The sequence below is a fragment of the Pan troglodytes genome, chromosome 17 (genome assembly GCF_028858775.2).
Source record: "Pan troglodytes isolate AG18354 chromosome 17, NHGRI_mPanTro3-v2.0_pri, whole genome shotgun sequence".
In the NCBI taxonomy this organism is placed as follows: domain Eukaryota; kingdom Metazoa; phylum Chordata; class Mammalia; order Primates; family Hominidae; genus Pan; species Pan troglodytes.
The window spans coordinates 57,587,088-57,610,398 of record NC_072415.2 but is presented as its reverse complement, the minus strand read 5'-3'; the positions used below and the strand labels follow the sequence as shown (position 1 = coordinate 57,610,398).

Here is a 23,311-nt window from a genome sequence, read left to right as displayed (position 1 = left end):
TAATACCGTAAAAATCCATTTGAATTCCAATTATAATTTCATTATATTTATAAAGTAATTTTGGGGGAAATTGAAATATTATAAGTTCCCCCATCCAAGAATGTGGTATGTTTTTGACTTGTACAGATACTGTTTTATTTCTTTCAAAAATATATAAATATTTTTATATTGGTTGAATTCTATGTTTAAATTTCCATTTGTGTTGCCTTTACCATCAAAGGAGTTAGGCTCAGACAAGTATCATAGACTAAACTTGCTGACTAAGACAGAAGACCTTAATTAAATCAGCAATCTGTAAAAATAAAAACAAGCCCACTGGCAATTTTTTAGGGCCAGTATGTCCTACTGACTTTGTAGTCAAATAGATTCAGTTCAAATTTTGTTTACTGAATGAGCCCCAGCTGCTTCATCTATGTTAACCATAATATACCTACCTCACTGGGTAGGAGCAAGAATTAAGAAAGATATGGTTTGCCGAGCAGGTGACAGAGTTTTGGTGCATAGCAGGTGGTCACTAAGTGTGGTCACTAAGTGCTTAGGGAAGGTTTTCTCTTTCTCTCTCTCTCTCTCTGTTTGGTCATTTAAAAGAGGAAAAAGTCTCCATTCATTGCATATAACGCACCTGGATATATACAATTTCTATGCAATATATATCATCTCCATTCATATAAACCTCCATTCATTGCATATAACACACTTGGAAAACTGCACACGGCCTTTGGTCTTCCAACCTGGGCTCACAGTTATGCACCCCCAACCTCTACCCAAGGGGTCTTCTACCTCCCGGGCTCTATATCCCTCCACATTGGGACCTGGGGCACCCTAGGGACTGTGATCAGCAAAGTTTCTCACTGCAGCTGCATCTTGGGCTATGAGTTATATGGATATAATTTTGTGTGACATTTTTGCTGTTTTTTAACATCTTATTGTTCCCAGTTCGGGTCTTTTGCAGACACTGAGACCCAGAAAGGCAAAAACAATGGTTCTCAACTCTAAAAGACCTCAAACCCCTTTCAAAAAATCATCACAATTTCTTAGTATAATTATAAACAGAAATAAAACGAAAGCAATTTATAATAAAATAGTGTGCATTTCTCTACGTAAATTCAAGCATATTTTCACTAGAAGACAGTGAGTCTCATACCTACTCAGAATAAATAAGTTTGTATTTAAGATACACACAGGTGTGTGTAGCATGTGTATATGTAAGTATATTTATCCACATATGTCTAGGTGTATGTATATATATGTATATAGATGTGTAGATAGGCAGACAGTGTTGGGGCTCAGAACATGATACCCCCAAAATATAGCACCTTCGCAATTGAGGAAAATCACTGAAACAAGGTCATTCCCTGACCTTCTCCCATGTTTTTGTGTGAAAGTTGGCAATAAAGGAATTCTCTGTCTACCTCCCCTGAATATAGGTCATAAGACATACATGTGACAGGTGTCTGGCCCATACCTAGAGGAAAGGAATGCTGCATGGAGAAGCCAGGAAGAATCTGAACAAATAAGCTGAGTTCCTCCCAGTTATACCATTAAATTATACCCTTTTTTGTCCAATCACATTTCTACATGACTGTCCATTCTTCTTCAAACCTAAGCATAAGAATATACAGTTTTCCCTGGGTATTTGGGTCTTCATTTCTGAAGGCTCCTGTGCCATGTAAAACTTTGGTTAAATAAATTTATTACGCTTTTCTCTTGCTAATGCAATTTTGGATGAGGTGTCAGCCATGGACCTTGTGAGGATAACGTTAATACTTTTTCTCCCATACAATGGATCCATCGATAGATAGACAGATAGACAGACAGACAGACAGACAGACAGACAGATAGATAACAGACACAGAGAGATGTGTTATATTGCCATTGCTCAAGTATTATAATGTGCCTAAATGGTAAACATGTCTTAATGAGATGAACTGGAAAAAGAGCCCTGTCTCCTTTGATTTACGTGGTAGTTGCCTTCTTGGAAACACCAGAGTATATTATAACGGTGCAAAAATACTTTGATTTATATGTGAAACAGAGTCTCAGCTCAGATAATTGTAAGCAGGCTGTTCATCTCTGCAGGCCTGCTGGTCGTGCTGGGCAAATGAGGGCTTGTCCCGCACGGGGCAGGATGTCCCCGATCCCAGGCTTATCCCCACCCAACGCGCAGTAGCACCCCCATTTGTAGTGCCAATCAACAAGCCCCCTCACGAAATGTCCAAAATACCCCTTAGGGGGCAGTGTCAGCCCCGCTGCGAGCTTCCAAGCAGCCGGTGATCCAGCAGGGCCGCCTTCCAGGGTGCTGCCCCGACGCCCACCCTGGCTGGGCACCCGGCGCGGCCAAGAGCGCGGGCGGCCGGAAGATGGATGCGGCGTGCGTGCAGCTCTGGTGCCCAGCCAGGATTTCCCCCGACCTCCGCAGCCCGAGTGTTGGCGCAGAGAGCAACAAGCTCACAGGCTTACGGGGGAGGTCAGGGGAAAGTGATTTCAATTAGAAGGGGATCACCGGGGTCTCAAGCCAGCACAGACAAGTTGTGCAACACCAGCGGCGCGGAGACCGGAGTCATTTATCCTTCCTGGAGCCAGTCAGCCTGGGCTTTGCAGGAAGCCCCTGTGCCCCCTCCCACCCCCATCTTCCTTCTCCTTCTGGCTTTTGAAAGAAAAGGGAAAGAACAGGAAAACAGAAAGAGTGGCCTGCCGCTAAATTTCTCATCTCTGGCGGCTGAGGACAAAGACGACTACACGGAGAAGAGAAGGCACCCGAGGATCGCCAGAGGTTCCGCCTCTTGCCTCCAGGCCCAGACAGGTCTGGAAAATGATGAGTTCATGTCCTTTGTAGGGACATGGATGAAATTGGAAATCATCATTCTCAGTAAACTATCGCAAGAACAAAAAACCAAACACCGCATATTCTCACTCATAGGTGGGAATTGAACAATGAGATCACATGGACACAGGAAGGGGAATATCACACTCTGGGGACTGTGGTGGGGTGGGGGGAGGGGGGAGGGATAGCATTGGGAGATATACCTAATGCTAGATGACGAGTTAGTGGGTGCAGCGCACCAGCATGGCACATGTATACATATGTAACTAACCTGCACAATGTGCACATGTACCCTAAAACTTAAAGTATAAAAAACAAAAAAAAAAAGGTTTCAAGGTTGGAAGCAGAAAAAGGAAAATGAGGAGAGGCAGGCTAGCAGCCTGGGAGCCTTCTGCTCCTCCTTTTCTTTTTGTCTGAACTCTTCCCATCCTCAGAGCCCATCTCCAGGCCTCCGCCTCCTCCATGCAGTGGCCCTGGCTTTGCCTTCTCTGGGTATTCAGAGCATTGTTCAATCCTGCCCTGCCTTGGTCTCCCAGTAGTTCTTGAGTTTGGTCTGTTTCTCCAACCACTGGTTTTGGCTACTGGTTCGTTTGGCCACGGGTTAGTTGGCTGCCTTTTGGCTTTGCTCCTTTCTAATTTCATGCTAATTTCTGGGTACCAAGGATAGACACTGGCAAAGTGGGGCATGTGCAGCAAAAGTGAAGAAGGCAGGGGTATAGGGAAGCAGGATGGTTTGATGAACAGGTGAAAGGACCCAGGAGGCTGGTGCAGAAGAGAAGAGGCAGGGAGGCCAGGAAAGCTGACAGCAGGTCCTTGAAGCCTGCTCATGTCACTGGGATAGCAACACCTCCATGTAGGACTGTGGTGAGGGCCAAATGACCTTCTAGGGGCAGCCGTTCCAGCAGTGACTGGCATGTGATAGGTGTTTGGGAAAGTGGCAGCTAATCCATTCACATTTGTATCGACACACAGTAAGCAGGCCAATTTTGGAAGTCTGAACTAGGCTGATGAGTGGCAATTATGAGGCTTTGCCTTATAAATTTGTTTGATCCTAAAAAGTCCTCCACCTCTGACAGAAGGGGTTTCTGGAAATGCACAAGAGCCTTGGCAACCCTGGAAAGGAAGGAATAGACTCAACTTGACAAGTAACTATTTTTTTAATGGAGGATTCACAGAGGTGTAAAACACTGTCCTTGGCCTCAAAGATTTGCAATTAAGTTGAAGAGTAGCCTTGTGAAAAAATGCTATAAAATCCAAATTTTGTGTGTGTGTGTGTGCGTGTGCGCACATGCAGGTGCATGGGGGTGTGTGTGTGTGTGACACTGGCATCCAGAGGACCAGACTCTAGACTGGCCCTGCTGCTAAAATATAAAACCTCAGTAAAGCCATTTAACCTCTGGCAAATGGGACCTCAATATCTTTCCAACTCACCTCACCTGGGTATTGTGAGGATCAACTGAGATAATGGATGTGGAAATACTTTGAAAGAGAAGAACGTGCCTCAGATGCCAGGAAGAGTATGATTTTGGGAAGGACTTCCCTCTGACAGGTTAGATGGTTTGCAAACTTAAATAAAACAATCTCACCAGTTACATGCCCTCTACTGCTATTCAAGTTTCCACCCAGCTGTTTTAATTGTTTTAAAATTATGTGTGCACCACAGAGAACAGTGGGTAGTGGAGATCTAAACTATGCCTGAAATTTTTTTTCTTTCACTTAGGAGAATGAATTCAGGGCTTGTCCAGCCATGTTGCCTGGAGCAGTGGTCTACACTCATCCCTTTAAGGGAAAGCCCTTGAGGTGTGCCCCTTCTTTGCCTCTGAGCACTACCCCTCTGCTGCAAGCCACAAGCAATACTCATCCTCAGCCTGGGTTTCTCAAGCTCAGTGCCTCCTGCAATGCCCATGCCTATCCAACTCCAGATATCCAGCTCTGGAACTACCTCCCACCTGCCCTCCCCAGCCCACTGCCCAGCTCAGAAAATTACCCCATGTCCTATTTTATAGAAACTATTAATATCTTCTTTACAGAGAAATGACAAGTGAATTTATACTCAGATGGAAAGAAGGTAACAGTTTATTGTCTTGCTCCTTCTGTGATTATGAAAGTTCTAACGCATAGGAGGGATTTCAGTAGTGGAACTCACATGATAATAGGTGTATCAGAAGACAACATTCACAAAGCACCAAACTCAGAAAAGCATAAAGGTGGCCCCATAACTACTATTTGCATGTATTGTGCCCATTAGAACTAAGCTATCTAGATGGTTTTGTTGAGATGCCCAAGCCATTCTCCGACCTTCACTATCAGTGAATGATACACTTGTGTAGTATGTGTGTGTATTGGATACATGGATATTCAATAAGGATGAGGCTGGCAAATTATAAACACACACACACACACACACACACACACACACACACATATGCCAAGGCCCAGAGTTAAAAAAGAAGGTTGGTCTGTGGTATACACATTTTTACAATAACCAAAGTCTAATGAACAGATTCTATCCATAGCTCGGACACAAGTCTACTATTCAAGAATTATTCTCTCATTTATCCTCCTTCTCCAAGATCAACAATTTAAAATTCTTCTTCTTGTAAACATTAGTAAATGAAAGTGGGTTTATATTTCTGATACGAGAGCCAGCGCACCAAAACCATGATATGTTTGTATCTCTGATTAAAGTAGGCTGCTTTGGTGCAGTACGCTTTGTAAACAGAGGTGTATATAGAAGCACAAATATAATCCATTCCACACTTAATGTGTTTTTAAAAGAAATTATCTAATTAAAATCAACCATGATGAGTAATATAAATTGATATAACCATAAATCTAAAACTATGCATTCCCTAGCATAGCATAATTCCTCTTAAACTCTCATACATGTGTGCAAGGAGTCATGTAGAAGATGTTTACTGCAACAGTATTATTGTAGAAAAAAATGTGCAGTTTTCATGTGACAGAATGCCACATTGCAGGTAAAAAGAACACTATTCCACCAACACACAATTCAATACAAAATAAATAAACGAAAACAAACTTGCAGAGCAATATGTTCAATATGACACCATTTACATTCATTTAAACATACACACAAACACTGCTAGTATTTGTTCATAGGCACACAGTTCATTGTAAAAGTATATTAAAAGTATATACACTAAATCCATGATGATGGTAGCCTGGTCATGGGACAGAGGAGGGATTGGCAAGACAGGAAGTGGGGAGAGAAAAAAAGGGGAAGTAAATTCCACTCAAACAACTGCATTTCTCTTACTCAACACAATGCTGGAGATTTGACACAATATTAATAACTGTCACTTCTGGGTGGTGGACACACCAGCCTCTGTTGTATTATTCTCTTTATATTTCCATATTTTTTAATTTCAGAAAATAAAAAAAAAGTGGATGAACACAAATAAATAATTACCTAGAAGCACATATGCCATTTGCTCATCTACCTATCCAATTACCACATATCCTTTAAGGATTAATTAAATCCTATCTTGCCCATAAACCCCATCCTGCTAACCCACCCACAGAGATTTCTCCTCTGAATGTCTATAATGCTGTCATTTGGCCCCTAGATTATACTGGGTTTGGCACCTGGTCATTCTTTCCCTCATGACATTTTTTCTGCTGTTAGCGTATTTGAGTCTTATCTCCTGGAGGTATGAACATCCTTTTTAATCTCTCCTCTGAGCACAGGCAAGGCTCAGAGGACACTCTCCAGAAACACTAAGGACCTTTTCATGTGGGGGGATGCCTTTTCATGTAAATTTCAAGGACTCCACTTGAGAGTAGCATCGATCAACTGAGAAAATTGAGAATGATCAAATTTTTTAAGAATGTGATAATGCCTTTAAATGCATTTGTATGTTTATCAATGACACACACCCATAAGTATGTGAAAAATGCTGTCTTCATGTGAAAAGACATTTTTCCTTTCAGGCTCCTGATAATGCTGGGCAACCAAATGGATCACAAACCCTCTTGCAGCCAATGCTCATATCCCTTACCTCAGGGCTCCTACTGGTGCCGCCCCCTGACCCAGGTCACCTGCCCCATCACCTTGGCACCTGCATTGTGGACCTTTTTCCAGTTACTGTCCACAATACATACTTGACTTTGTCCCAGCTTCTGCTTTGACTCACCTCTCTGCAAAAGTGTCTCCAGGCTCTGTTCCCAGGGCCCCATCTCCTCCACCTAAACCCAGCTCAGTCTCCTCCTCCATCAAACCTTCCCTGTGACCATCTCCTATTTCCATGGCCCATTGCCTGTACCTGTTAGGGCTCCAAAACTTTCCACCACCTCCTATAGTTATGGGCCTAGGTATTACATTTCTTTGAGGATATGAACTCCTTGAAGACAAAAGTTGCTTGGAGATAGCTGTTGGATAACCAGGAAGCCTAGAGTTTTCAGCTGTAGCCTATGCCAACTGTGACCCATGAAAAACTGCACATCGAGATGCAGAGTCACATTCTAGTGTCCCCTGCCAGGCAGAAATGGGTTCTCCCCAAAATACCAGACAGCACAGCCCTATTTATCAAAGTAAGTCTTAAACTGAGCCTTCCTGCCTCTCACTGGCATAGCCCACACAGTGGAGGCTTCTGGACTAATCTTTACTGCTGTTATCTGATTTTAGATCCTCAGCTCCCCAGAGGATGCTGGGAGTTAATTTCTTTCCTGTTGAGCTGGTACCTGTGCCTCTAGGCTTTGGCAAACTACTGGAGAGTAGTTTGGAGGATAGCTGGCTGACTCCCTCAATCTTCCATAATCTTGACCCTAGCTGCAATGCCAACCCTGAGCCAGGAGTCTGGGGGCCTGGGCTCTTTCCTCTCTGGGCAGGCCATCTGTAAAATGGGCTGGTGACACTTTGTCAAGCCCCTTCTGAAGTTCCCTAGGTCCCTTTCACTCAGGATGGCAATTTGTAAAACAAACCAAAACAGCAACAACACCCCCCCCCCCGCCGAAAAACAAACAAACAAAAAACACCCAACAAAACCGGCCACCAGTGATCATAAGAAAATTCCAAAATGGTTTTAGCACTCAGGCTATGGGATTATGGGTGAGTTTTTAAATGGGGCTGCTCTATTATCTTTTCTATTTAAAAGGGAGTGAAATGGTTTACAGAGGTGCCACCTCCAGATGTGCAGTTCCCAACCACTTGGAAATCCGGGTGGCTTCCATTAAGCTCCGTTGTGGGCGCCTCCCTCTCCCCGTGCAGTAGATAGGCCCCTGTCACTGGTAGGTGCATTTTGATCCCATCCTGGGGGCAGCAGCCACCCAGGCCCCACGACCCGAAAAAACCAGCACCTTCCTCTCGGCCTGCTAACTGCCACCGCCTCCGCTCCCCGCTAGCCTGGGCTCCGCGCGGTTGAGGGCCGGCCTGCAGCGCGGGGACCCTCACCTCTAGGAACGCTGGGCCACTGCGGCCAAGGGGGCGGGGGACTGGGAGGGGTCGGGGCTCCATCACGCCGTCGAGAACATTAAGCCTTTGCACTCCCACCCCCCACAACATTGCTGATCAAAAAAAGGAGGCAAACAAAGGCGGGTGAATGGGAATCAAATTGAGTTGGGGCAGCGGACAGATGGGGCCTGCCAGGCGCCCACAGCCCGTCCTATTCATTAAAAAAGAAAAAGAAAAAAGAAAAAAAAGATAATCCACCTCCTCCCCGTGGCTTTGCAAGAGGTGGGATGTACAGGATGGGGGTGGGGCGCTGGACCAGGAGGCCCAGATGTTTTCTAAACCACAGGATCCCAGCCCGCCCTTGGTAACCTCGCCCCGCAGGTTAATTGTCTCGCTTGTGTTTGGGACTTCTGCTTTTGTATATTAGGTTTTCTTGAACGGGGCATCCCTGTACTGAAAGGCTGAGGGGAGGGGTGGGGCGGCGACTGTGGGTAGCTACAGGCAAGTGTGTGGCCCGAGGTTACATGCGAAAAGATTTGCAATCTAAGTAACATGTTGGTAGCTTTCCTGTAAAAAGAATGTTCCTTCCATGATCTCATTTATTCCCATCAACAAACATGCAAAATGCACAGGTTTGGTTAGCTGTACCAGTCTACAGATGAGGAAAATTAAGTGACTGCTTGGAGTCACATGGTTACTTGGTCACAGACTCTGGCAAAGCATTGTCTAGTACACATGCAAATGCACTCATTTGTGTCACACATGTAAACACATGCACCAACATTTATCTGCTCATGCCTCTGCATACCCACCACTAGGCACATGGGCTACATATAGTGCCATGTATGTCCATGCAGAGAGAATCCTTCCCATTTGTGGCACATTTCACTGCTAACACACATCTCTACCTACACTCTCTTCTTGTACCCATGCTCACATGTGCTGGGCACACGCTGACCTTTGCTCTGCACATACGTCCCATTCTTCAAGGGGCCAAACCAAATGAACCCTGAGATACTATCTTAATCTCCATAATATTTCTCAGAATCGGATTATAAATTTGTTCTTAGAAAGTTGTCTGCCAGGCAGGAGAAGGCTTTCCCATTAATGGGGAGGAGGAATCAAGAGAGTAGCCTGAGAAATCAGGTGTCAAGCTGACCTTTTGGAGAGAGCCAAGTACTCATTCTTACTATTGATTCCTTTCAAGGAAGACAGGAAGCACTTTATCTCCCAGCTGTTGAGCTAAAGGCAGGGCCAGTAACATGGGGAAGCAAACATAACCATCTTCTGTGCCTCAAAAACACACGGGCAAAGAGCCCTAGACCCATATCTTTTCAACATAAGTCATGGGACTTGCAATTGGACTACTGGAGATTTATTCCTTTAGGATAAGCATTGCCCATCATAATCTTTAGAAATGGAAAATCTTGCTTTATCCTACCTGGGAAATACATTAGATCTTATGCATAGTCGTTCTTGACTTTAGTTGCCGAATGTATTTTAAATACGGATTCCCAAACTCCACTCCCAGAGATAATCATGCATTCATTTATTCATTCATTGAATAAATATGCACTAAATACACAATTTCCACATGCCAGATGCTAATCTAGATATTAGGGATATGGCAGAAAATTATATAGACAAGGTCCCTGCCTCCTGGGAGCTTATATTCTAGTAAGGGGGATAGAGACAGTAAGTAAACATATGAATAAGCATAAAAAATGCCAGATAATCACAAGTGATATGCAGAGACTTGGGAAGATGCAAAAGACAATTTTAGTTTGATGGCCAGGGAAGGCATTTCAGAGAATATAACACTAAAGCAAAGCCCACCATGTGAAGGTCTGGAAGAATGGTCAAAGGTCCAGGTCAAAAATGGTTTGGCCCAAATGAAAGACAAAGTCAAAGATGGAGGCAGAGGCTGGTTCAGGTCACCCATTGAAAACCATGCTAAGGATTGTGGATTTTATTCTAAGAGTTAAGGGATACCATGTTGTTAAGCAGAGAAGTGACTTGATCTGATTTGTAGTTGTGGGAAAATGGATTCGAAGGGCAAGAGAGGAAGCAGGAAGTCCAGTCTGGAGGATATTGAAGTGGAGGTGGAGGCTGAGAGTAAACTAGCACTAGATGAACTTGGAGGCCTTTCTGATGGTCAGGATGTGGAGGTGAGGGAGAGCGAGGAATCAAACACAACTTCTAGGTCTTTGATGTGAAGCACGGAGTGGACAGTAATTTATGTACTGAGATGGGGAGGACTAGGGAGCAGCTTAAGGGAGAAAATCAAGGGTTCTTCTTTGGCCCATGTAAAATTCAAGATGACTGCTAGCTATTCATCTAGAAAGAAGGGGCCGGGCACAGTGGCTCACACCTGTAATCCCAGCACTTTGGGAGGCTGAGGCAGGGGGATCACGAGATCAGGAGTTCAAGACCAGCCTGGCCAACATGGTGAAACCCCGTGTCTACTAAAAATACAAAAATTAGCTGGGCATGGTGGCACGTGCCTGTAATCCCAGCTACTCGAGAGGCTGAGGGAGGAGAATTGCTTGAACTGGGACCCAAGAGGCGGAGGTTGCAGTGAGCTGAGGTTGTGCCACTGTACTCCAGCCTGGGCTACAGAGTGAGACTCCATCAAAAAAGAAAGAAAGAAAGAAAAAAAGAAAAGAAAAGAAGAAAAGAGAAGGTTGAGATGAAAGAGTGCAAGAGTCTGGGGTGAATTCTCCCACTGCAGATATAGATTCAGTAGCCACTGAGTACAGTAGGTACTGAAAGCCATCAAACTGAGTGAGAGAAAGTGGATAAAGGAGAGAAGAGGGCCAAGGACTGAGTCCCAAAGCACTCTAACTTTCGGAGTCAGTACAAAAGAGGAGGAGGAGTTAGCATAGCAAGGCAGCAGGGTAGACAGCAGGAACACCTGGAAGGTGTGATATTTGGGAAGCCAAGAGAAACAGATGTTTAAAGAAGGAAGAAGTGATTATATTTTAAACGCCATTGAAAAGTCAGGAAAGGTAAGAACAGAGCAAGGACTTTTGGATTTGGCCAGTGAAAGTAACTGGTGACTCTGGCAAGAATAGTCTCAGTCATGAGGTGGCACTGAAGAGAGAATATGGGGTGGGGAGGTAGAGACACAGGCTTCAACAACTCCTACAAAAAGTTTTCCTACCAAGAAAGGAAGGCAGGGTAGAGCTACAGAGAAATGGCAGTCAGTAGAGAATTTGGTGTCCTTTATTTGAAGATAAGGAAAGAAGACCCTTAAGATCAGAGAGACCCATTCTGCTCTAGAGCTGGGAGATATTGTCTACTCTTGCTCACTCATTTCAAAGGTGAGCAATTGAGGTCCAGAGACTCAGAGTCACTGCTGGAAGGCAGAGACCGGTCTGCATCCAAGACTAGACCACAGAATTCCTACTCCTCAAATGGAACTTGGAGAGGGTGGGCCAGCTCATGAGGCTCTCAGATGAGCCACCAGGGCAGCCTGCCCCTTATGCACTGGTGTCACACTCCTGTTTTTCTGCCCTGGTACACCTGCCCTTTCTCAGAAGCCTTTGTGGGTTCTGTAGGGGAGAAAAAAATATATCTTTTCACCCATCGCTAGGTTTATGACTGAGGCTTCTATAAAAAAAACACAGACTAACAAGAGAAAACCATACAGATTTACTTAATGTAAATTTTACATGGCATGGGAGCCTTCAGAAATGAAGACCCAAAGAAACAAGGAAACCTGTGTATTTTTATACAGTCATGCGTCACTCAAGGATGGGGCTCTGTTCTGAGAAATGCATTATCAGGTGATTTCATCATTGTGCAAACATCATAGAGTGTAGTTCCCCAAACCTGGATTGTACAGCCTACTACACATCTAGAATACAGGATAGGCCTATTGCTCTCAGGCTACAACCCTGTATAGCAAGTTGCATTACTAAATATTGTAGACAGTTGTAACAGTGGTATCTGTGTGTCTAAACATAGAAAAGGCACAGTAAAAATATAGCAGATTTTAAATGGTACACCTCTCTAGGGCTCCATTATAATCTTACAGGGCCACTATTGTATATGTGGTTCATCATTGACTGAAAAGTCATTACTCAGCCCATGACTCTACTTAGGTTTGATGACGAGCAGACAGTTGTGTAGAAGTGTGATTGGACAAAGCGGGTATGATCTTACGGTAATAAACTAAAAGGAATTTAGCAAGGCCTACTTGTTCAGATTCTTCTCTGCAACCTTGCGTCTTCAGATATTAGGATATTTCTTTTCTTTAGATACAGGGAGGGTGCCTCTCAAATGGGGGTCTTATGACCTACTTTGGAGGAGGGATTTCTTTTATGGCCTGCCTAAGGAAGAAGGTTAGAGAGGCCTTCCTGCCTCTGCTGTTTTCTCAAATCCCAAGAAAAATTTTCTCAAAATACCTCATATTTTGGGGTAGTGTGTCCTGAATCCCATCAACTCCCTGTCAGGGCCTGAGCAGACAGGCCTCTGATGTTAACACTTTGGTGTTTTAGTTCACATCTTGCCCTTCCCTTCTTGGGGGTCCTCCTGGGGGTTACAACCAATGGCTGGTTACTTAGGACCAGAGAGGGTGTCTCCAGGTGAGAAGAGACAGATGGCTCACTCCCCTCTACAGCTTAAATAGGTGGTATGGGCTGACATGACCTTGTGGAGTCACCCTGGCCCTGAATCATGAATGATCATATGGCAGGAGCCCTGGATAGGATTGAAGAGATCTGAATTGTAGTCCTGGCTCTGTTGGTACTGAGTCATGTGGCCTAAGTCTCTTTTCTCTCTGATCCTTAATTTCTCCTTCGTATAAATAAAGGAGACCAGGCTGCTTGTTTTCACTGCTTCCTTCCATCAGGGTGGTTTTAGAATAAATGGGTACCCTCCTGTAAGTTTCCAAGGAAGGAATGCCTCCATCACAGCCCCCAAGACCAGGTAATCTGCACCTATGTGCAGGACCAGTTCCTCCATGATGCCACTGCCACTGCCACTGCCGCTGCCCACTGGAAATCATTGTATTATACTCCTGGATGATTCTTCCCAAGATACTTGTATTCCACTTCTCTCCCTTTGGAGTCTGTTTATCTTTCCAGTGTTCCCCCTCTTTTTTTTTTTTTTTTTGAGACAGAGTCTCGCTCTGTCACCCAGCAGGCTGGAGTGCAGTGGTGCCACCTCGGCTCACTGCAACCTCTGCCTCCCGGGTTCAAGCGATTATCCTGCCTCAGCCTCTCAAGTAGTTGGGACTACAGGTGCCCGCCACCATGCCCAGCTAATTTTTGTATTTTTATTAGAGACAGGGTTTCACCATATTGGCCAGGCTGGTCTCGAACTCTTGACCTTGTGATCCACCTGCCTCCGCCTCCCAAAGTGCTGGGATTACAAGCGTGAGCCACTGTGTCCTGCTTGTTTCCCCTCTTTCTAAGCAAAGCCACTTTCTAGCCCAGGGATTCACTTCCTTCTACTTGTGCTCCCGAGGTCTAGAGAAACCCTTGTCTTCTCTCCGGGCCTCTTGCTATCATGGACCAATGGATTGGAGACCAAGACCCAGGATGATATGGTCGTTTAATTTCTCAAAAGTATTATCTGAACCCAGCACGCAGGCTCTTTCTTCTACTCTGACAGAACCTGCAATTGTTATTTTACTTGTTTTTGCTTTAGCTTTTTTTATATTATATATATATATATATATAGGGGAGGGCAAAGGTCTTTTCCATTTCTCCTCCTAAAGCAAACCAAATAATATAATCAATTTGGCTGGCGCAGGACTGGTCCCAAGTGTTAAAGCAGGTATTTGTGGCTGATATGACAGGGGAATAAAGTGCATGTGAAAACCAACTGATTAGTTCAGCAGTTGGGAATGAATCTGCGTCCGTGTTCATCGATCTCTCCTAATCTTTGTCAACACCTATGTGTCCCACTTCTATGCCACTGCTGGGCAGCATTGGGTCCTGAGACAGACAATGGAGTGGGCACTGGGGGGGGGGGTTCTCTGAGGTGCTGGGCCGGGGGCTGCTTCCCACTTAAAGGGACAGGCCCAGTCAAAACGTAGGTGCAGTAGGCAAACCGCCTTAGAGGAGAAATTCTACGGCCCAGGAGCGACTCCGTGTTCCCCGAAATGCCTCTCCATCTGTTCCCAGACAGTGCCTACAAAGCAGGGACTCTCATCCAATATGCTGCCTTGGGCAACATGATGCCTTGGGCTGAATGAAGTGCTTTGCGAGAGCCTGTAAAATTATTTTTGCAAACTTGAAAAAAAATGGTTCTAAAATAAGAAAATTGCAAAATCAAAATTAATTAAACTTTAATCAAATGTTTGCAGAGTGTATTATTTTGCCAACTATTCAACCACAACTCAACTCAGATAGTTAAATATAAATGAGATTCCATGTATTTGTGTACCAATGAGTTCATTTGTAATCTTTGATATAATGTGGGATGCAGTCATCCAAAGTAAGGAGGCACTATGCCAGGGAGGAAAATACACTGGCTTAAACTGAGCCCCTCCCTGCAGTGTCACCCCACATCCAGAACCCTCAGGTCACCAGGGACATGTCAAGGAGCAGGTTGAGGAACCCCTGCAGCCCCTGAGAAAGAGCTATAGAAGGTAGATACACCAATAGAAATTGCACCTACTTTATGGTTTTCACTACTTAACATTTAGACACATCTACCGTGTCCAAGTGACTGAGTTGACACATTGGGGCATAGTCCTTCCACTTAAAGACTTTATAATCAAAGAGAAAAAAAAAATTTGTGCTCAGATATTTGCAATACAGGCACAGTCAGTGATGTGTGCCTGTGAGTGGCTGAAATATAGAGGAACAGTTTGCTTTAGGCGACAGAGATCAGGAGGTCAGCCAAAGCTAGTCTAAACTCGCCAACCAGTGGCGGCCTGGACAATGCCCATCCCATGACCTCTCTATTGCTCCCAGGGAAGTCCAATGGCTAGAAAACTCTGAAGCTGATGCTGATTCTTTAGTACCAGCTGATTCTTTAGTACACAGCCTGTCAGATCTTTAGATACACTTTGCGCTGAACCCTCCACCCACCCACCCTAGTTCCTTTCTTGTCTTTTTTTTTTTTTTTTTTTTGCCTGTTTTTGTTTTTACTGGAGGCTCAGGTGGCACATGACAGATCATAAAATGGCTTCAGAGGTAGGGGGCCGGGGGAAAACAAAAATAAACTTGGGGTGGGGGGAAGAAAAGCAACCAGGAGGAGGTAAGAGCTGGCTGGTTCCTTCTCAGCCTGAGTTACGGGAGGGAGTTGCTGTCTCTGAACAGTAAGGATGGCTCCCTTCCTTCAACCCTTGATAAGGGGAGGGAAGAAAAAAGAAAAAGCAAAAGGCTGCTGCTTTGGTCCTCCTCAGTCTCAAGGAAAAGGTGAAAAGCTGGTGTTTTGATGTCATGAATTATGGGAAAGGGGGAGCAGGGTACTGGGTAGGGTACAGGTCATTTGGAAAAACTGGCAGATACCAGATGGCAGCTCTGGGTGTCCTTTGAGTTGGAATCACTCCAGGATGGTGGTGGTGGGGTCCCCACTGTTGACAGGGGCTGAGGTCTCAGGGGCTGCGGGCTGCCGGGGGCCAGGGGCCTGCTGGGGGCCAGGGGCCTGCTGCCGTCTCCGCTGGAAGTAGGGGCGGTTTCGTGGGCGCTGGGGCTCAGGCCGGGAACCATCAGCGGGACCTTGGCTGGGCTTGGTCTCACCATCCCCACCTTCTGTGGTAGGCTGCTGGCGTGGCCTGGGGCGGAAAGGCCTTCGGTACCTGGGCCGGAATCTGGGAGGGGGGACCCGCTCATCTCCCTGCTGTTGGTGCCCCTCCAATGGGGCTGTCTCTTTGGGTTCTACCCTGTCAGTGCCCTCTATAGGCTGCTGCTGGTTGGGAGGCCGGGGGCCTCGCACAAACCGCCGTCGGTAGAAGAAGGGTGGGGGGCACCATCGTCTGGGCCGTTGCCCAGAGTCTTCAGCCCGCTCCCCTTTACTGCCAGGTCCTGTCCCCGCCGAGGGGATCTCTGCCACCATGGGTGGTGGGGCAACTGAGGGAGGCCGGGGGATGAATCGGCGGGACTTACGTCGGTTGGGGGCATAACGGCTGCCCTTCACGGGTACTCCCCCGGGCCCAGTTACATTAGTGGCTTCTGCGCCCTTCTCTCCTTCCACGACATCAAATTCCACAGTCTCCCCATCTCCAACGCTGCGCAGAAACTTCCTGGGGTTGTTTCTTTTAATAGCTGTCTCAGTCCCAGTGAGAGCTCTTTCCACCAAGCAGTGGTTCTCAAGCTGTAGCGTGCATCAGAATCACCTGGAGAGCTCGTTAAACCGATTGTGGAGCCCCAGCCCCAGCTCTGATTGATTCACCAGGTCTGGGGTGGGACCTGAGAATTCGGATGTCAGGTGATGCTGCTGCCGCTGGTGCAGGGGCCACGCTTTGAGAACCACTGCACCCAAGGACCTTCTCCCTCTGAAAATTGCCTCAGTGCTTCCTGGTGAACAAAGACATCTTCCTTGGTGTCATTCCTGTTGATGAATCCGTAACCATTCCGGACGTTGAACCATTTGACAGTGCCCAGGACTTGGATTGCGCCCTGCTCGGTCCTCGCGCCCCTAGCCTCGCCGACACGCCGGCAGCGGGCCCGGAGCCGAGGCCAATGGCAGCCCGCTGCCGCCGCTCGCGCAGACCCCGCCTCCCCTCTTGTCTTTTATATTCACTCTTTTTTTGATTGGTATAATTCATTTATCATAAAAATCACCCCTTTAAAGTGTAGAATTCACTGGTTTTTAGTATGTTCAAGTGGTGCAACTATTACCACTATCTGATTTCAGAACATTTCCATCACTCCAAAAAGAAACCCTGTACCCACAGAATCATTCCTTTTGCCACACTGTCCTCAGTTCCTGGCAACCACTCATCTACTTTCTGTCTCTATACATTCACCTATTTTGAATATTTTATATAAATGCAATCACATAATATGTGGTCTTTGTGAGCAGTGTCTTTCACTTTGCATAATGTTTTCAAGGTTCATCCATGTTGTGGCATGTATCAGAACCATATTCCCTTTTTATTGACAAATAATATTCCTTTATGTGCATATACTAAATTTTGTTTACCCACTCATCTATTGATAGAGTTTGGGTTGTTTCCAGTTTTTAGCTATTATAAATAATGCTGCTATAAACATTCATGTATAAGTTTTGTGTGGACATATGTTTTCAGTTCTCTTTGAGTGGAATTGCTGGGTCATATGGTAACTCCACATTTAATCTTTGAAGAACTGCCCAACTTTTCCAAAGTGGCTGCACTATTTTACATTCCCACCAGCAATGTATGAGGATTCCCAATTTCTCCACATTTTCACCAGTAATTGTTCATATCCATTGCTTTTATTAGAGCTATTTAGTGGATGTGAAGTTAGACCTCATTGTAGTTTGACTTGCATTTTCCTAATGACTAATGATCCTGATCATCTTGTCATGTTTATTTACCATTTGAATATCTTCTTTGGATAAATGTCTATTCGGATTCTTTGTCCACTTTAAAATTTGATTATTTGTACTTTTATTGTTGAGTTGTAAGAGTTCTTTATATATATTATAGAATCAAATTCCTTATGAAATACACAATCTGTCAATATTTTCTTCCATTCTGTGGGTTGTATTTTTACTTTCATGATGGTGTTCTTTGAAGCACAAAAATTTTCAATTTTGATGAAGTCCAATGTATCTATTTTTCCTTTCGTTGTTGTACTTTTGGAGTTATATCTAAGAAGCCATTGACTAATACAAGGTCTGAAAGATTTGCACCTATATTTGCTTCTAAGAATTTTATGTTAATGGTTAGCTCTAACATTTAGGCCTTTCATCCCTTTTGAGCTGATTTTTGCCTACGATGTGAGGTAGGGGACTAACTTCATTCTTTTGCTTGTGGGTACCCATTTGTCCCAGCACTATTTTTAATTTTTATTTTAATTAATTAATTTATTTAATTTTGAGGCAGGGTCTCACTCCTGTCATCAAGGCTGGAGTGTATTGGCATGATCTTAGCTCACTGTAGGCTCTGCTTCTGGAGCTCAGGTGATCCTCCCACCTCAGCCACCCAAGTAGTTGGGACCATAGGTGTGTGCCATCACGCTTGGCTAATTTTTTGTATTTTTAGTAGAGACGGAATTTCACCATGTTGCCCAGGCTGGTCTTGAACTCCTGGACTCAAGCAATCTGCCTGCTTCAACCTCCCAAATTGCTGGGATTGCAGGTGTGTGCCACTGCGTCAGGCCATCCAGCACCATTTTTTAAAAGACTATTCTTTCCCCATTGAATCTTGCCACCCCTGTTGAAAATCAACCGACCATAAATGTAAAGGCTGGTTTTTGAACTCTCAATTTTATTCTGTTGATACATAGAGCAATGGGCTAGTATCACAGTCTTGATTATCATAGCTTGTAATATGTTTTGAAATTAGAAAGTATGGGTTCTCCAACTTTGTTCTTTTTCATGAATGTTTTGGTTATTCTGGGTCCCTTGCATTTCCATATAAGTTTTAGAATCAGATTGTTGATTTATGCAAAAATATAGCTAGTATTTGGATGGAGACTGTGCTGTATCTGTAGATTAATTTGGAGAATACTGACATCTTAAAAAGAAGTCTCCTGATCTATGAATATTGGATCTTCCCATTGATTTAGATCTTCTTTAATTTTCTACATTTGTCTTTCACTTTTTTTGGTTAAATTTATTCCTGGGTATTTTATTCTTTTTGATGCTATTGCAAATGGAATTGTTTTCTCAGTATCATTTTTTGATTGTTTATTGCCAGTGTATAGAAATAGAATTTATTTTTATATATTGATTTTGTATTCTACAACTTTACTGAACTCTTTTATTAGTTCTCATAGGGGTTTTTGTAGTTTTATTTTTAGGATTATTATCTATGTACAAAATGATGTCACATGCAAACAGAGATAATTTTAATTCTTTCTTTTCAATCTGATAACTTTTACTTCTTTTCCTTGCCTAACTGCACTAGCTATAACCTTTGGTATAACGTGGAATAGAATTGGCAAGAGTAGACATTTTTACTGTATTCCTGATCAGTTTTTTACCATTAAATATAATGTTAACTGTGAGTATTTTGTAGATGCTGTTTATCAGGTTGAGGAAGTTCTAAGTATATTGAGTGTTTCTATCATGAAAGGGTGTTGGATTTTTTGTCAAATGCATCTTCTATATCTATTGAGATGAGCATGTAGGTTTGGTCCTTTATTCTTTCAATATGGTATACTACATTGATATATTTTCGTATGTTTAACCAATCTTGCATATCTGAGATAAATTCCACTTCCAAGTCTTTTTTTTTCCCAATGAAATGCATACAGTTCCTTTACTACTTATTACTAATTTGAGAGCTAGAGTCAGGTCAGGTGAAAAGTAGAGCTCTTTAAAAAATCCAAAGAGAGGTAGAGCCAATGGGAGAGTAGCCTCCTGGGTCTGAGATTTTATTTTGCAAAGGATTTTCACATTGCTAGCTTCTGATCAGTGGCTCTTTGAATAGAAGTATTATACGTATGTAGACAAATGTGCCCCTACTCATGGATTATTCCTCCCTTATGACAGCAACAGACATACAGATTATATATATATAAATAATATATTTATATAATTTGTTTTTCAAAGTTACGTTGGAAAATCTGAAAATGGAGAAAAGAATCACCCATAATAATCTTACTGTTTCACCAGAACTATGGATAGCTTTCTGGGGTAAGGCAGCCAGGTTAGGAGGTATAACTTATGTACAGAAAAACATCACCTTTTTCGAGGAATACGGTTCTATGAATTTTAATAAATTCAGAGTCATGTAGCCAACTCCACAATCAAGAGACAGAACAGCCTCGTCAAAAATGTTTCCTTTTGTGCTCCTTTGCAGTCAATCTTCTTACTCCACATAAAGCTCCTGACAACCCCTTATCTGTCCTCTGTCTCTATAATTTTGCATTTTCCAAAATGTCATATAAATATTTAGAATAATGTAGTATGTAGCCTCTCATGTCTGGCTTCTTTCACTTAGCATAATGCTTTTGGGGTTTATCATGATGCACGTATCAGTAGTTCATTCCTTTTTATTGCTGACTAATATTCCACCGTATGGACGTACCACAGTTTGATTATCCATTCTTCAGTGGATGAACATTCGAGTTATTTTCATTTTTTGGCAATTATGATTAAGGTGCTATAAGCAGCTTTACACATACACATACAGCCTTTTGGTTGCATGTGAATATTCTCTTTGATAATATTCTCTTTCATGTCTCTTGGGTAAATACTCAGGAGTGGGACTGCTAGGTCATATGGTAAGTTTATGTTTAGCTTCATAGGAAACTGCCCAGTTGCTTTCTGAAGTGGCTGCACCACTTTGTCGTAGTAGCATCATCCCACCAGCAATGCATGGGGCTTCCAGTTGCCCACAAACTTGTGAGTACTTGGTGAGGTCAGTATGTTTCTTTGTTTTTAAAAATTGCATTCATTCTGGTAGATGCACAGTGATCGCAAAGTATTTTTGATGTGTTTCTATTTTTTTTCATATTTGCATGTTTTTCACTGGAAATCCAAGTTTACATCCAATTTTGTATACTAAATTTTCATCTAATAGTAAATGGCGCCCTTTTCCACATGGTCATCATTTTAAGATTGACTAATATTCCACTGAATGGATGTGAGACAAGCACCTCTTGTTGGTGTTGGGTTGTTTCTGATTTTTGTTGCTATAAGCCACACTGCAATAAAAACATTAACATGTTAGTTTTTTTTTTTTTTTTTTAATCTTTTAGAGTAGTTCCACAGGTTAGAGTCCCAGAAGTGGGATTCCTGGGTCAAAGGGTATAAACATTTTTATGACTTTGGATTGCTTTCTGAAAGGGTCTTATCTTTTTACAAGATCACCAGGAATATTCAACAAATATTCAGGACACTCTTGTTAATATTAGGAATTTTCATTTAAAAAGATTTTTAAAAAAATACACAGAAGGATTACTTCTTTAAATTTTCATTTATTTGTTTAATTTACATTTATTTGATTTCTAGTGAAGCTGAACATCTTTCAATATTTTTGTTTACTGGTTGTGTTTTCTATAAATTATGTTGATGTTCTTAGCTTATTATTATTGGAACTTGATATTTTCTTGTAAATTAGTATGATCATCTTAAATAACAAAGATTTTAACTCTTTGTCATAGTAGCTACTAATATTTTTTCAATCTCTTGGTTGCCTTTTTTTTTTAACATGCAGAAGTGTTTTGTTCTTCTATATAGTCAAATTTGTCACTCTTTTCCTCTGAGGGTTTCTATATTGCTTCTAAGCTTAGAAAAATCATTTTCATCCCTCTCCTGAGGCTTGATAAATGGTCAATTTAATATTCTTCTAGATTTTCTTGAGGTTTAAAAATAATTATCTCTGTATCATATAGAGTTTATATTGATATATAATGGGATATAAGACCCTAAGGAAGATATTTTTCAACATGATATCATAAATTTTTTTTTTTTTTTGAGATGGAGTTTCACTCTTGTTGCCCAGGCTAGAGTGCAATGGTGCCATCTCGGCTCACTGCAATCTCTGCCTCCCAGGTTCAAGCGATTCTCCTGCCTCAGCCTCCCAAGTAGCTGGAATTACAGGCACCCGCCACCAAGCCCAGCTAATTTTTGTATTCTTAGTAGAGACGGAGGCTTCACCATGTTGGCCAGGCTGGTCTCAAACTGTTGACCTCAGGTGATCCACCTGCCTCGGCCTCCCAAAGTGCTGGGATCACAGGCGTGAGCCACTGTGCCTGGCCCATGATATCATAATTTAAGTAAAATAGTCTATAAAGGCACTAAAAGATTGAGCCTAAATTCATCTTAATGTGATGACATGTTAATTTTGTGTTGTTTCCTTTCTCTCAGATATCAGGTGTGCATTTAATAGGGCTTATTAATAAACAACGGCTGAACTCTAAACGTTGACACAGGGGAGGGATATGCAGGAGGCCGATGGGATAACCACAAACCAGGAGGCTAAACAGGTCCCCATTCCAAATCAGGGGCCAAGGGTCACATACTTCTTCCCCTCTCCCTGAGTGTCTATTCCATTTGGCCACATTTTCAAAGCTCCTATCCTCCTCAGTTGTGGACAATTGCAGGCCTGCATCAGCAACTTCTCAGGGAACAGAAAGTTGCTCCTTCTGCACCCAGCTGGAACTCACTTTGGGAACCCTAGCGTTCAGGTTCCCAGTCTGTTAGATCAACCCATAAGGCTGTCAGGGGCAGCCTCCCTGATCTGTTTGGCTCCATAATACACCATAATCTAATCTATTTTTTGATGATGTCAAAAACAGATTATAACTCTCCTGCCTCACATTAATCCAGCAGAGGTAAGCCTTTCCAAATACGGTGCAATTTTATAATTGACTATATCCTTCTTCCACTCTTTAGCAAGATATTGGCAAATAAAACAAATTTTTAAAAACAAAACAAAACAAAAAGCCCATTCCTCAGACAGAGGCCTTCTGAATGATGAGGAGCCTGGCTATTGCCCCCATTTTTGAACAGATAGAAAAAATGTTTCATTTTTCACAGTTATGCTGGGGCGAAGCCATCCAGCAGGAAATCCACTTGGAAGCCCCAGAGAGCATGGGAGTGAGAGACAGCAGCTCACTGAGCTGAAGCTTCTCTCACCCAGGTCCCAATCAATACGAACATTGGCGGGGCCTCGATCCATGGCTGATGCCCTCATCTCCTCCCTGAGGGTTGAGGCGTGGGCTATGAGGGCAGGGGTGGAAGAGGCCGGGCTCCTCTGTCTAAATGAGGCAGGCTGTCCTCAGGGTCTGTTAGAATACTCTGTGTTTAGTTAAAAACTCTCTCCAAAAGAAAGAGCGTTAAGACGGAGAGCTTGAAGTGGATCCCGAGTAATTAAGTGTATAAATTAATTCTTCCCCTAAGAAATGTTCCTCTTCTATTATTAGATTTGACTCTCAGAGGAGCTACATCCAAGTAGTAGTTTTCCAGTTGTGTGTGTGTATGTGTGTGTGTGTGTAAGTGTGTGTGTGTGTGTG

General features: G+C 43.3%; 1 protein-coding gene and 1 long non-coding RNA gene across 2 annotated transcripts in view; both read right to left on the bottom strand.

The window, feature by feature from the left end:
• LOC134808658 (uncharacterized) overlaps window positions 1-23,311 on the bottom strand; it is a 300,148-nt gene that overhangs the window by 52,154 nt on the left and 224,683 nt on the right. The gene's annotated exons all lie outside the window — the stretch shown is intronic.
• On the bottom strand, window positions 15,348-22,977 carry LOC740344 (Y-box-binding protein 2-like). Its single transcript, XM_054671916.2, has 3 exons — window positions 22,915-22,977; window positions 16,712-16,927; window positions 15,348-16,466 (listed from the first exon to the last, which is right to left on the bottom strand). Exons 1-3 carry the CDS (start codon window positions 22,975-22,977, stop codon window positions 15,741-15,743), a joined length of 1,005 nt encoding a protein of 334 aa, XP_054527891.1. The 3' UTR covers window positions 15,348-15,740.

Excerpts from the sequence above, each read along its gene's own strand:
- LOC740344 (XM_054671916.2), bottom strand. The coding sequence starts at position 22,977 with ATGGATCGAGGCCCCGCCAATGTTCGTATTGATTGGGACCTGGGTGAG. Across the intron at positions 16,928-22,914 it reads GTGAGAGAAGCTTCAGCTCA|ACAAGAGGGGAGGCGGGGTC; the intron begins GTGAGCTGCTGT and ends TGAATATAAAAG. Across the intron at positions 16,467-16,711 it reads ATGTCTTTGTTCACCAGGAA|ACAGCTATTAAAAGAAACAA; the intron begins GCACTGAGGCAA and ends ACTGGGACTGAG.